We start from the raw sequence: 15,511 nt of genomic DNA on the forward strand, positions 1-15,511 counted from the left end.
TTCTTCCTCCTTATTTCCTTACTTTTTCTCTCAACCTCTTTCTCTTCACTTGATCCTTTCTTGTTCTCCTCCCCCATACCCCATTGTTTTACCCTTACCATCCCATCTCTCCAAATGACATTACTTCTTTCTCTTCATTGCATCCCCATTTCTCTCTTTCCCATTATTTCTCTGTCCTCCAGTGCAAACTCCCTATCTTTACTTTTATTGACTTTCAACACCTTCCGCGTACCCTCCTCATCTCTCACCACCTGCCGTTCCTTACCCTATATTCTTATTCTATCCTTTCCTTATGTTAATGCCACCTCCTTGGCAGAATCTCCAGATAAGAAAGAAATGCCCTAGTTATGCAACTGCCTTATCTTGCTAGGCCTTTTTCTGATTTTATGGAAATATTACATGAGTTTAATATTGTAGGAGAAAGAAACACTAAAATGGCATTTTTCTACCGCCTAGAGCTTCTGCTGTCAATTCCAGCTGTTAATAGAAGGCTGGAGAAAATTGTCCCTATTTGTGCCAGGAGCAGAAAATCTATAGCATGTTGTCTCTTCTGATCCCCTTTGTGATTACCCTAGATAGAAACAATATAAACATATAGTGTGGAGGATGTTTACCAGCTAACTAGTAAAGCTGCACAGCAGCTGAATATGGACATTAATATACTTAATACTATTTGCTTTACCCATAGGCTTGTAGTATATGCATTAGAGTATTTCATTTTTTATTTTAATTAAATGTAATTAGTGCCAGGAAAAATAAATTGGACATCTAAAACTCTTGGGTAGTGATGCAGTATAGTAGCAGGCCTTTCATATGTATTCAGCTTAATGTAGAGCTGATGCCCAATCAATCATGCTATCTGCTGATGGGTCACTGCTGGAGTAATTAGTGTGGTCAAGTGCATACAGCTTCCTAAGCACATTTGTTTAGGAGCTTAATGGGTAGATCAGATTACATTGTGCAGCCTGTTATAACTAGATGATGCAGAACAAGAACACAGCTGGCATAGCAGGTTGCTGAAACATGTTTGCCTTTAAAGTTATGCATTCTTCACAGTTTCACGTGAGGTGGGTAAATAAAGTTGTTGCTTTGTATCTTAAATTGCACATAGTTGAAATGAGTTGTGCAATGAGACACCATCATTTTCCAAACCGTTAATAGCTTTGATTTGCATATACTTGCCCATGTGCCAAGTGTCTAAAATATTTTTAGTGTTCTTATAATCTTTTCATTTTAACATGCTGATCATGCATGAAGAAGTATTAAGCAATTGTTTAAGAATAATGAACAGTAATGTTCTCTTCTCTAAAAAGATATTGATGTTTAAAGTTTTTGAAAGCTCCACTTAGCCACTCTTCATGACATTGAATCTACATAAATTAGACTGTTGTGCTGTTCCTTAGCAGTATATCATTCCGACCTCACCCTGATTTCGCTAAGTCAGTAGCTATCTATCTATAAAGCAGAGCTGTAGCTAGCCTATGGCCGATGTGGCCTCAGTCATAGGTGCCAACCACTAGGGATGCCGTCGCATGAAAACTATCGGCCTCCAGACTCCTCCTTCCTCCCCCCGCCCTGACAGTAAATAGCAACGCGACCTGCAGAGATTCAAAAATAATCGATCTCCTCCTCCTTTCTCCTGTTTGTCAAATGAAGAACAGCGTGGCCATCTGCCCCGCCTCGGCAATGAAGAGTAGCGCTGCCCATGGGGCAGCAAAAAAAAAATTGTCCTCCTTCTCCCCCCGCCTCCCCGCTCTGGTAGTACAGAGCAGCGCAGCCCCAGGGCCACAAAAAGCATTGGTCTTTTCCTCCCTTTCCTGCCTGGCAGTGAAAAGTAGTGCAGTTGGCAGGGCTTCAAAGAGTAGCAATGAGCAGCAGCAGTGTGACCCATATAAAGCCAACAAGCATTGGCTTCCCTCCTATGCTTCAGCGTATCTGGAGGCTAGATGAGAGAGTCTGAGAGTATGTGTATGACTGAGGATGAGAAAAAGAGGTATGAGCATGTGTGTGTCTGAGCATATTGTTGGGGGAGCACTAGGGAGCGGTCCTGACTCCAGGGAGATTGGTGTGCCATTGGACCATGGCATGACTTCAGAGGAGCTCCGATGAAGCACCGAGGCAGGCAAGACGTGTCCAAGCATGGGCGGACAGGCTGAAGACCAGGGGCCCTGACTTCTGCCAAACTTGAACATACCAGAAGAGACCCAACAAAGCAATGCTGGTCTCTGGGGTAGCCCTCTGGCCACTCGATAGCACTTTCGGACCGGCTGCCTGGGAACGGCAGATGCAACAGGACGACAGAGGTTGAGGACAGGCAGTGGTACTGGAATTGGAACAAGACATAGGTACTTGGTGACTTAGACGAGACGAGGAGACTTGGAGACTTGGACAAGACGAGGATACTTGAAGACTTAGATGAGACGAGGATACTTGGAACTCGGTCGAGGATTCAGGATGCTCAGACATGGATGAAGATTCAGGATGCTCAGATGTGAATTAAGATCTCAAGATACTCAGACGAGGACTCAGGATAGTCAGATGAAGACGAGGACTCAGGTGAGGACTCAGGATATGGGTACTAGTAGAGGTTGAGTACTGCCCACAACACACCCTACACAGCCACCCATGGCTGGTCGCGGACCACGCTGGAAGCAAAGCAGACTCCAGCGAGGAAGTGAAGACTTAGATCCGGAAAAATGGCAGAGATTCAGGAGAAGCCTGCACCGAGGTGCGCCCTACACAGCCGTCCATGGCTGGTCACGGACCACACTGAAGCGGAGCAGGTTCTGGCCAGAGTCTAGGTCATGGACTGAAGCAAGCACAAGGTATTCTGAATACCGGGAACAGGATGCAAGACTCAGGATTCAAGACTCGGAACTCTGATTCAGTAACATTAAAAACAAGGGTCTTCTGGAGGCTTGCACTGCAGACGTGAAGGTAGACCTTGTACCATGAAGCGCCCTGCACAGCCCCCATGGGATGGTCATGGACTACGACAGAGGCACGCCAGGAAGGATGGACAAGAGGAACCTGGAAGCTGGATGAAGAGCTGTGAAGAGGACATCAGGATCCGGACTGGAACATTGGACTTCAGGAACATCAAGACACCAGGACATCTGAACATCAGGGACCTCTGGAGAAGAGGACATCAAGGACATCTGAAGACAGGAACATCAGGGACATCTGAAGACTAGAACATCTGGAGACTGGAACATCTGAAGACTGGAACATCTGAAGACAAGACAGACAAGGATGCAGGATCCAACGAGAGACTAGAAAGTACAAACGAAGATGGAGACAAAGGATCAGGAACCAGAGATGAAGACAAGGGAATTCCCATGATTAACAGAGTGCCTTGAATAAGCAAAGATGGTTCATGGAAGTCTCCTGGATTGATGAGCTGGAACATCGGAGAATCCAGGAGCAGGCAGCTCCTTTCAAAGGCAAAGGCAGACTGAAGAGAAGCCCTAGAGGAGACGCCTTGGAATCGTCATCAGGTGGAGCCACGGGGCTCTGCCCACAGTGGGCCCTTTAAATGGAGAAGAGAGGTGCGGCCGCGCACCTAGGAGGAGGCAGGACCAGGGACAGCAACAGCGGCATCCATGCCGCAAAGCAAAGCCCAGATGTCGGTGGCTCCCTGCCGTGAAGAGAAGCAAGGCAATGGCGGCCCCCACCGTGGGAAGAGAAGCTCCGCAACGGCCCCTGGGCCACAGAAGAGGACTTGGTTGGTGGCGGCCTCCAGGCCGCATGAAGGAGGGACATCAGCAGCGGATTAGCTGCGAAGAGACAGCGGTGTCAGCGGCGGCCACCAGGCTGTATGGAAGAAGATGGTCGTTGGCGGCCTCCGCATGGAAGGCAGCAGTGTCAGCAGCAGCTGATCCACTGCGGATGGCGGTGGCAGCAGTGATGGCAGTGGCCTCCAGGCCACGAGGAAAGACATCGGTGGCGGCCTCCAGGCCGTGGAGAGAGGGGCAGACAACAGTGGCAGCAGCAGCCTCCGGGCCGCGCTGAAGGTAAGAGGCTGCTTGTGGACATAGCAGCAAGCAGCATCGCAACACATATAAGAGAGGTATGAACTTGTGAGAGAAAAGCCTATGTGTGTGTGTATGATTGAGCATACGAGAGAGATTTGATCATGGGTGTGTGTTTGACTGAGCATGTGTGAGAGGTATGAGCATATATGATTGAGTATGTAAGAGAGGTATGAGCTTGTGAGAGAGCCTTTGTATGTGTGTGTGTGTGATTAAGAATGTGAGAGAGAGGTATGAGCTTGTGTGTGTGTGTGTGACTGAGCATATGAAAGAGAATGAATGAGCATATGTACGTTTGTGTAGAGTTGAACATGAGAGAATGAACAAGTTTTGTGTATATGATTGAGCATGCGTAAGGGAGCGAATATGAGCGTGTGTGAATGAGTCTGTGACGGAGTATGAGCCTGCATGTGTATATGATTTATCATGTGATAGAGATGGAATGAGTATATGTTTGTGTGTATGACTGAGCGTGAGAGAGAGTCAGAGAGTGAATGTCGATATCTAAAAGCTGCAAATAAATAAGTAAATAAATATGTGTATATAGTTGAGCATGAGAGAGCAAACAAGTGCGACTGCATATGTGTGTATATGATTGAGCATGTGTGAAAGAAAGCATGGAGAAAGTTTGTATGCAGCAATCCCTTCCTCTCCCTGCTAATCCATGACACTTAGATCCGGAAATGAAAATTTCCCAGGTATGGACAGCAGGGGATTTTTTAAAATCCATATTAGTTTTAATTATTGGGTGATATTTGATGTACTATCTGTTTTGAAATATTTTATTGAGTTTTGGAAACAGATAGATATGTTTTTAATTATTGGATGCTCTATCCATCAACTGTTTTGAAATATTTAAATTTTTTTGTATGATTTTGCTATTTATTATTTGTTTCTTATTGTTACTGTTTGATGTCCATTTTTCCATAGTTGCATACAATCTGGCCTGTTGTGGTTTCCAGTTAAGTTTTTGTCTGCATATTTCTACTTACACTTTACAGTCTCTCTGTTAGGAATTTGGTGAGGATCTGTCTGTGTTCGGCATGTGTGAACAAGGTGAGCTGCTCTGCTAGCTTGTAGTTTTTACGTTGGGATCTATAACAGCCTGATTTCTTCTGTTTTCTTAGTAGGAGGTGCTTTGATGTTTAGGGCCTGCTGTAATATTTGCAATGTTGCCTTTTCATAGGTAGGATTGAATGCTGGCAGTTAGTGATGTTTTAGTATGGGAGGTTTAGCATATTGTAACTGTAATTTCATTTCCTCATGGCTTTCTGAGGACCAAGCCTACACCTATTATGTGCTAGCATAGGCCTAATACCATATTGGTTCCAAGTGCCTTTTTTCTTTTACTTGTTTTGCAGGGTTTTCTAGTTAGCACCACAGAAATGCATGTAAATATAATATAGATGTTGTTGTACGTGATATTTTTAGCTCAGAATGTCCTTTTTCATGTAAAATCTGAATAATCTTTAATGAACCCTGGTGCATGGCCTCCGGCCCAGGACTGACACTGCAATGACTGGATTAGAGAAAGCTGAGGGGAAAAAAAGTTCCCCAGGAGTTGTGAATGAAGGCTCCTTGCCCCAGGATCTCCCTACTGGTTCTGTTTGAGTTGGAAGCCCAAAGGAGCCTAAGGAAACCTCTGGGTGAAAATAAAACTCAAAGCCCCCTCCATTTAACAGACTCCCAGCTCGTGTGTTGTACTCAGGATGAGGACGCATTTTTTCACTTGGCCATAGGTGCCACATTGGGTTTCCAAATTTTCCATGGAGCAGGACCGGACACTTGCGGGGGGGTGGGGGGCAGCCAGCTGCAGCTGCCCCCCCCCTTTTTTCCCTTTGAAATCGAGCGTTGATTTTTTTTTTCCTAGGCAGATTCTGCCTGCCTGTCTTTGAGGCTCGGTTCGACTCTCCTCTTCCGCTGCAACTCCCAGGAGGACAGCGCGAAGTAGCAATAAGTGCGGCACAGCTATGGGAGAGGCAGAACCGAGCCCCCAAAACAGGCAGGTGATTGGAGCGCTGGCAGACTGCTACCACTGATTGGCCCCTGGCCTTGCCTGACCGGGTTTTACAGTGTCCGGTTACCCTTGTAACCGGACACTGTACAATAGTCTGCAAATCAAGGCTGTCCGGTCAAAAACCGGGCAGTTGGTCACCCTAGTGCCACATGGCCTGACTACGGCTCTGCTATGAAGTAGGAATATAGTATGAACAATCAGGAATCAGGGAAAGGGATTGTTTTTAAATTGCAGGCATGACCATAATATAAAATTATTGTGGGAACCTATGTTGAAAAATACGATAAGCTGATACCAAGTGCTGGTAGAGGCTTTATGTTCACATCACTGTTGAAGTTGTTGGGGGGAAGGGAGGGACTGGGATGTTATTTTGGGTGTCATTAATAGAGCTGTAATAGAGGAGATTGTAACCTTTGGAGTTTTGTTGAAGGAGGGTGGGGATACATTAATGTTTATTGGACCATGTTCAAATTTATTGTGCACTTAATAAAGTGAAAGTTTTAAAAGAATATATAAAAATAGGTTAGAAAAAAAGGAAAGTAGAATTAGACCCAAAAACAATGCAAATGTGCCAGTTAAGCAGTTTATCTGGTATCATAATTAATACCATTTTGTGTTAAGCAATTAATACATTTTAATAAATGAAATGAAATGAAAATACATGGTACCGCAACAGTAGCATTTTCATAGCAGTGTATTGTGTGCTTGGAAGATGCCCTGGAATGACTTCACTCCGGTGCCTTCCTCCTAAGTGGAGGGTGACATTTTAATGATCAGTGCGTCCTTCAAGCGGAGGACATCATTTTAAGAAGATGGAGAGAAAAGGATTCCTGCAGCTTTGTCCCTAACATCTAGGCCAGATGTCCCTAACATCTGGCCTAGATGTCCCTAACATCTAGGCCAAGACCCAAGTGACGGGACTCGATCTCTGGGCAGGCCCCATCATCGGGCCAGGTCTTCAGCTGAGGCTCCAGCAACAGGACCTGGCTTTTGGGGTAGAGATACACATTTTATAATACACAAAAATGTGATAGTTGAGAGGTATAAAATACTATCGTAAATCTATGTGCTGCCATATACATGTGTATGTGCTGTTGCGTGCAGTTTGAAAGTTATCCTTCCTGCGAGTAAATGTATGTGCATTAGGGATGTACATCGTTTTTATGACGAATTAAAATATCGTACGATATTTCATAATTCGACATGTATCGGGGGTCCCCGAAAATGATAGGAAAACCCCCATGAAATTCCGTGTGGTTTTCTTATCGTTTTGTTTTTTTTTTTGGGGGGGGAAGGGCACACAGAAAAAAAAAAACCCAAACCCACCCCAACCCTTCAGATCTAATTATTTACAATCCCCCACCCTCCTGACCCCCCTAAAACTTGCCTAAAGTTTCTGGTGGTCCAGCGATGTCCCCCTCTCGGGCCATCGGCTGCCACAAAATTGCACCGATGGCCCTTTGCCCTTACCATGTGACAGGGGCTATCAGTGCCATTGGCCGGCCCCTGTCACATGGTAGGAGCAATGGATGGCCCGTGCCATTTTTTAAGAAGGCACCGGACTCTGGCCCCCTTCCTCCTCTATGCTCACTAGTGCACTATATTACCTCCAGCACCCAGATTATCTTTGCAGAGGAATAATAATTATATACTCTGAGGTCCATGTTCAGCCGCAATGTGGCTGCGCTAGTTAGCTGAACAAACATATCTGGCTAACTAGCTCTGTGTATTCAGCAGTGCAGCCACACCACTAAATATACCTGGCTATCTTAAAGTTAGTCGGATGAAATTAAACCAGCTAACTTTAGGACAGTCTAATGACTTGACCAGAGTTGGCCGGATAATTCAGCTGGCTAGCTCTGAATATCAAGTTAGCTGGTTAACTTATCCAGCCAACTCAACTCCTCCCTGATCTGCCTATTACCCACCTCTGAATTAGCAGGCTAAAAACTTAGCTGGATAAGTGGCACCCATTGGTCCTAGCTGAATAGTCAGCAGCACAACTTAGCTGATTAGTACTTATCCAGATAATTGCCATTTTAAATATCGGCTTCTGTTTTTAAATTCCAAGTCTCCACTCCTGGTTCCTTCCTCTTTCATTACTGTTCTACATCAAGAGCCTATTTTAATACCTTTTTGTGCTCTCATGGATAGGAAGGAGATGATTCCTCTGCCCAAATCAAAGAAACATATGAAAAAAAGTTGCATAGCATCACAAGGAATAAGGAAAGAGAAAGCATTCCCCTCCTATGCTGGAAGGGTTTACATCTGCTAGCCAGGATATGAAACAGCAACTACTCTTTGGAGCTATATGCATAAAGATTGCTTTAATCATGCTGCTTTCTGCTGGCGAGCAACACAGACCCATCTGCAGGAAACAGGAATGGAGAGCTGAGCTCTGATGTCCCCATGGCAACACAATCTCTGCTTCATCAGGATGGAAAGCAGCAAGCTTCATGCAAAGCCCGTTGATGTAAATGAATGCTGGGACTTGTGTGACCTCCAGGGTTCATGTACATCATTATCATTGGATAATTTATCTGTTGGTCCAATAAAAAGCATTAGAATCTATAAAGAATCCAGTTTTCTTGAAGACCAATATGAGTAGTGCTATTTGATACCACAGACATTAGATGAATCTTTCTGTTGTACATTTTTTTTTTTTACTGCTTTATCTATTGTAGAAAACCAAACTCTGAACCGTCAAATATAAATAATGATGTAACCCCAATTTTGGCTAATATTTGTATTTAATTTGTGGAAGTGCTATTCAAACCTCCATCACTTCTGATCATTATATTTTTCCCATTTACTTTCAACTTTCTCATCTGGCCTAGGTTTTCTGAACAAATCCTTTTCAGCAAGAGGAAAGGCAGCTTGAGCCTTAGTGGAAGTAAACTCATGCAGCTTAAGATAATGCTGACAAGGAGGGTGAGCTTATCCTCCAGCAGCGCTCCTTTGATTCTCATCCTGTGCCAGATGATCGCAGGACTGGAAGTACCGCTTGATCGTAAGTACTGAGGCTTTAACTCCGGTATGCTGGAGACAGCAGGAGATTTGCAGGATCTTGAATGATGTTCAAAAAAGCGAGGGCACCATCATTGTTGTGAAGGCTGGCATACTAGATAAAATGCACAAAATTGAAAGGCAGCTATTTTCACACTCCCTGTGCATCAGTATTTCTTCAGTAAAAATATGATTTATTAATTAATGATACATATAAATGCCAATAATGGATTTGAGCCAAGGGCAGAACATTCTCTATAAACTCTATACATAGTTAAAATATGCTGATATTTATAGGGAAAAAAAGCTGTAAATAATAGAGTAAAATTAAATTTCTTAGACAGTAGTAGATGGAAATGACCAACAAATCCCTGAACAACCCAGTTCTCTAACACGTAATGTTCAGTAAAATTGAGAAATGCTTTGTTGGTTATAAATTATTGGATTGAAAACAAAACCCGCAGATAAGCACAGGCTTATTTTTATAGACACTTTTAAACTGTGTGTCTCTCTTCACATTCATTTTGTATTTTTCTAAATCAATCATTTTTGCTGTACTTCAGTGTGGTTAGTGATCCAACCTTTTCAGGTTTATGTTTAATTTGAATTTAATAACTTCGTCAAAAAAAAACAAAAAGAAAATGAAATGTAAACATTTGGGAATTTTTAATTTGTTTCTTAGCCCTTATAAAACCAATGACCCAGATTTGTGCAATAAAATCAATATTACTAATCTGAATTGGATTGCTAAATGCATGCACTTAATTTTCCTTTGTTAAATCATGGAAATAAAGGTTAGCAAACTGAAAGGTAATATATAGGGATGTGCAGCAGGGATGGATATGTTTGATTCGGTATTCGTCGGGACCCAAATCCATTACATCCGTTTTCGGGGGACCCCGATTCGTCCATTAGTTATGTATGGTATTCGTTTCCCATTAAAGTTAAAAAAAACAAACCATCCCAACCCTTTAAATTTAATTAACTACAACCCCTCACCCTCCTGACCCCCCCCCCCCCCCCCCCCCCAAGACTTGCCAAAAGTCTCTGGTTTTCCAGTGGGGTTCTGCAGCGATCTCCTGCACTTGGGCCATCGGCTGCCAGTATTCAAAATGGCACTGATAGCCTTTGCCTTTACTATGTCACAGGGGCTACCGGTGCCATTGGTCGGCCCCTGTCATGTGGTAGGAGCAATGGACGGCCGGCACCATCTTGTGCATCACATACCAGTGGGAGGTCGACTGTGCCACTTCAACAACATATGGCACTCAATCACCTCAGACCAATGGGTACTGGCAATAATTGCTCAGGGTTACCATATGAACTTTCTCTCCGTGCCACCGGACTCCCCACCTCTACAGACATGGAGAACATCTGATCACTCTACCCTTCTGGATCAGGAGATCTCCCTCTTTCTCCAAGCCAAGGCAATAGAACCCGTACCCTACTCTCAGCATGGCCTAGGATTCTATTCCCGGTACTTTCTAATCCCCAAAAAATCGGGAGGCGTTCGTCCTATTCTGGACCTACGGGCCCTCAACAAGTACTCCAGTGAGAGAAATTCAAAATGGTAACCTTAGGCTCACTTTTTCCTCTTCTACAAAGAGGAGACTGGCTCTGCTTTCTGGACCTCCAGGATGCATACACTCATATTGTGATAACCCCATCTCATCGCAAATACCTGAGGTTTCTAGTAGGCCCCAAGCACTATCAGTACCGAGTGCTTCCATTCGGCCTAGTGTCTGTGCCACGAGTCTTCACAAAATGCCTCGTAGTAGTTGCAGCCTTCCTCAGGACTCAAGGTGTACACATCTACCCTTATCTAGACGATTGGTTAATCAGGGCTCCTACTCAGCAAGCTGCTCTGTCATCCCTCAATCTAACCTTACACACTCTAATTTCATTAGGATTTCTCGTCAACTACGACAAATCCTATTTAGTCCCATCTCAAACCTTGTCGTTCATTGGGGCAGACTTGGACACCTTGCAGGCAAAGGCTTTTCTGCCTCGACAGTGAGCTCTCACCCTCGTGTCTCTTGCGCACCAGCTGCAATCTCAACACTCCGTGACTGCCCGCCACTTTCTCATCCTCCTGGGACACATGACATCCTCAGTTCAGGTCACACCAATGGCCCGTTTGGCCATGAGAGTCATGCAGTGGACTCTAAGGTCTCAATGGACTCAAAGCATTCAGCCCCTGACGACCATTGTCCACATAACCGACTCACTCCGTCAGTCTCTTGCCTGGTGGAAAAATCAGATCAACCTCCTCCAAGGCTTGCCCTTTCAGGCTCCAGATCCTCAATTAACTCTCACCACCAATGCTTCCAACCTCGGCTGGGGAGTCCATGTGGCCAATCTGCAGACACAAGGATCTTGGTCTCCAGAGGAAGCCAAACACCAAATAAATTTCCTGGAGCTTCGTGCAATCAGATATGCTCTCAGGGCATTTCAGAATCACCTCTCAAATCAAGTTATCCTGATCCAGACGGACAACCAGGTGGCCATGTGGTACATCAACAAACAGGGAGGCACGGGCTCCTTCCTTCTGTATCAAGAAGTTGCACAGATATGGGTGAAAGCTCTCTCCCATTCAATGTACCTCAGGGCCACCTATTTGCCAGGAGTGGACAATGTGTTGGCCGACAAGCTGAGTCACATCTTTCAACCGCACAAGTGGTCTCTCAACCCCTCAGTAGCAAACTCCATCTTCCAAAAATGGGGGATATCCTCAGATAAACCTCTTTGCGTCTCCTCAAAACTGCAAAGTAGAGAACCTCTGCTCTCTCATTCGCAGCAAACACTCTCAGCCCAGAGAAGCATTCTCCCTCTCGTGGGCAACCGGTCTACTTTATGCATTCCCTCCACTTCCTCTTCTCTCGAAGACTCTCGTGAAGTTATGTCAGGACAAGGGAACCATGATCCTGATAGCACCTCACTGGCCACGCCAAGTGTGGTTTCCAATACTTCAGGATCTCTCCATTTGTAGGCACATTCCCTTAGGAAAGGACCCGCTTCTGATCACTCAAAACGATGGGTGCCTCCGCCACCCCAATCTTCAAGCCTTGTCCCTGACGCCATGGATGTTGAAAGGTTAATCCTTCAGCTACTTAACCTTTCTGAACCAGTTTCCCGTGTCCTGATTGCTTCATGGAAGTCTTCCACGAGAAAATCTTACTCTTACAAATGGAACAGGTTTACGTCATGTGCTCTTCTCAGTCCCTTGACCCCTTTAACTATCCTATCATGAGGTTTTTGGACTATCTCTGGCACTGATCAGAGTCAGGTCTAAAAACTTCTTCCATCAGAATGCATCATTGCGGTAGCTACCTTCCATAAAGGTGTCGGGGATGTACCCATATCAGTACAACCCCTTGTAACACATTTTCTGAAGGGCTTGCTTTACCTGAAGCCTCCACTGCATCCTTCGACCCCTTCTTGGGACCTCAATCTGGTTTTGGGTCAGCTCATGAAATCACCATTCGAGCCTCTTCAATCCTGTGATCTTCGCTATCTCACATGGAAAGTGATTTTCCTTCTGGCAATCACTTCGGCTCGCAGAGTTAGTGAATTTCAGGCTCTAGTTACCTATCTGCCTTACACTAAACTTCTGCAGGACCGGGCAGTACTCCGCACTCACCCTAAGTTCTTGCCTAAGGTAGTATCGGAGTTTCACATTAATCAATCCATTATACTACCTACCTTTTTTCCCAGGCCCCATTCCAATCCAGGAGAACAGGCTCTGTATACCCTTGACTGTAAACGGGCTCTAGCATTCTACCTAGACCGTACAGCTGCCCACAAGGCAAGCACTCAACTGTTTGTCTCTTTCCATCCTAACAAGTTAGGGCAGTCTGTGGGTAAGCAGACTCTCTCCTCCTGATTGGCGGACTGCATATCCTTTAGCTATCAGCAAGCGGGCATTCCATTTCAAGACCGTGTTAAAGCACACTCTGTGAGGGCCATGGCGACTTCAGTAGCACACCTATGATCGGTGCCGCTTCCTGACATTTGCAGGGCTGCCACCTGGAGTTCTCTCAATACCTTTGCAGCCCATTATTGCTTGGACAAGGCCGGAAGACAAGATTCCATCTTCAGCCAGTCTGTCCTTCGTAACCTATTTACAACATGACGTACCAACACCCTTCCGCCTGCCCATTAGGGTTCAGGATGCCCTCGGCCAAATTTTTATCCCAGTCCTAGTGCCTTGTACATTTGGTGCAATTATCGGACATCCTCAGCTCGGTACTCACCCATATGTGAGGACTACCATCCTGCTTGTCCTGTGAGAAAGCAAATGTTGCTTACCTGTAACAGGTGTTCTCACAGGACAGCAGGATGTTAGTCCTCACGAAACCCGCCCGCCGCCCCGCGGTGTTGGGTTCGTAACATTTTCTTATTTTATTTTTCGGCACTACCTGTAGCTTTTAAACAAGACTGAAGGGGGACCCCTGCTGGCTGCAGGATTAGTGCCATGCTGGGCATGCCCAGTAGGGGCCAGTCAAAGTTCTGGAAACTTTGACAAAAGTGTTCCATGATTTGGCTCCATCCTGTGATGTCACCTATATGTGAGGACTAACATCCTGCTGTCCTGTGAGAACACCTGTTACAGGTAAGCAACATTTGCTATTTGTACAATTAATCAAGTCTTGATTGTTTTTCATAGTAATTTTTTTAGATCAAATAAATTGGTACATATTAATGTAAAAAATAACAGGTAATCAGCACAAAAAAAATATTTTTCAATACCTTAGGAAAAAATATGTAGTCATCTCTTGTGTGGAAGATTTGACAGCATCTTTCTGATATATAGACTGCATGAAAGCTTCCAAGGGGAAGGAGGAGAATGGAAAGCCTTAATATTATAGTTATAATTTCTCAATTCTAGTCATAAAGAGGGACCATAGCCCTTGAAGATTGATTTCATTTAGATTAATTAACCAATAAATTTGACATACATAGAATCAGGAAATCTACATCACAGGTTTATTTTTAATGACTTTATTGCTAAAATGTGCTATTTTTTCTGATTTTTGTGACATGAAAATTTCAGTCCAATCAGCAGCTGCGAAAAATGAAAACATTGAAGTATTTTTCATCCAGAAACAGCTATGCATAATTCTACAGAGATCAAACTGCAGGCTAGAAGCTTTATTTTTGGTTGGATATCACTGGCATACTTCTGGACAGTGCTTGAATATTATATTACGCGTGTAACACTTCTATCATTATTTCTCATTTGGAATAACATAGTAAAAGCCAATATTTCTATTTTAAACAAACATGATCAAAAAGATGCCAGCATAAAATGAAAATTTAGCATTATCCCTAGTGGGCTTATATTTTTATGAGCATTTGACTATGAGTTTTGAAAATTAGAGTTAAGTGACGTGTTGCACACGTAACACAGCATCATATTTGTATGATCCAACTTTATCCAGAGCATCACACTTTTTATTTTTATTCATTTTCCAAGAATAGTCTATATTCATTCCATAGCTTCAGAAAATCTGCATGGCTCCATTGCAGAAATATAAAAATATACAGTTGAAATATGACAAAAGTCACATTTTGGTAGTCTGATATGTGAAGCACATCAATAGATAAAATAACTAGCTGAAAGATGCACAGAAAGCCAGCTGTAGAAGGCATTTGAGTCTGCATGCCAGGATGTCTCCTGAATTAATAGTTCAATCTTCCAACCATCAGACCATGACTTCTTTCATAGCCAGCAAGGCATTATTTTAAGGAATGGTAACTGACATTGAAGTGAGGTTTTCATAATAAAAATCCCTGTATTCATTTTAAATGCCCCGTGTAATATCTTGGTCTGTTGATATTGATAATAGCAGCCTGTTTATAGTGATTTTACTGTTAATGTTCCGAATAATCTGCCAGGTGACAATGTGGATTAATTATATTTCTCTGTTTTTCTTCAAACCTAACATAATTACATGTTTAGTATGATGTGTGATCTATAGAATCTGACACTCTTATCCATGTAAGAGTAAATTTGGCTCCCAGCATTTCCTTTGTTGTTCATATGGTCATATGGATGAATTGATTTTCTTTTGCTGCGGCATGAGGGCAATGCATTTCATTATTTCTGATTTATTTCCTGCTCATTAACTCTGCATCTATGTTTTATGCCTTTTTAGGTCATTCCTTTTTATATCTATTTATATAAGCTCACCCTATAGATAAGGTCCAGATTTTCTTCATACTAACATTTAATTTTCTTTAATCTATGCCTGCTCACGTGTTGATTCTGATGGGGGGAAAGCAAAACTACTTGCTGAATGTAAGTTTCTGTCAATTAAGCAGTTCCACTGATAGAGAGACTGTGTGCTTTACAATTGATTTTTGCTGCTATAGTGTCAAAACAAGTGTGTTTGATGTGGCTAATATTTAATGCATGTAGTGAGGTGAAAGAAATTGTATTTTGTTTCCTTTCTCA

At 43.6% G+C, this 15,511-nt stretch overlaps 1 protein-coding gene across 3 annotated transcripts in view; it reads left to right on the forward strand.

Annotated features, from left to right (window-relative positions):
- NRCAM (neuronal cell adhesion molecule) overlaps positions 1-15,511 on the forward strand; it is a 515,870-nt gene that overhangs the window by 242,273 nt on the left and 258,086 nt on the right. For all 3 annotated transcript variants that reach the window (XM_029616764.1, XM_029616763.1, XM_029616765.1), the window contains exon 3: positions 8,886-9,058. In XM_029616764.1, the coding sequence (XP_029472624.1) occupies positions 8,950-9,058 (109 nt within the window). In that variant the 5' untranslated portion in view covers positions 8,886-8,949. The remainder of the gene's footprint in view (positions 1-8,885; positions 9,059-15,511) is intronic.

This window comes from Rhinatrema bivittatum, chromosome 9 (genome assembly GCF_901001135.1).
Source record: "Rhinatrema bivittatum chromosome 9, aRhiBiv1.1, whole genome shotgun sequence".
Lineage (NCBI taxonomy): Eukaryota > Metazoa > Chordata > Amphibia > Gymnophiona > Rhinatrematidae > Rhinatrema > Rhinatrema bivittatum.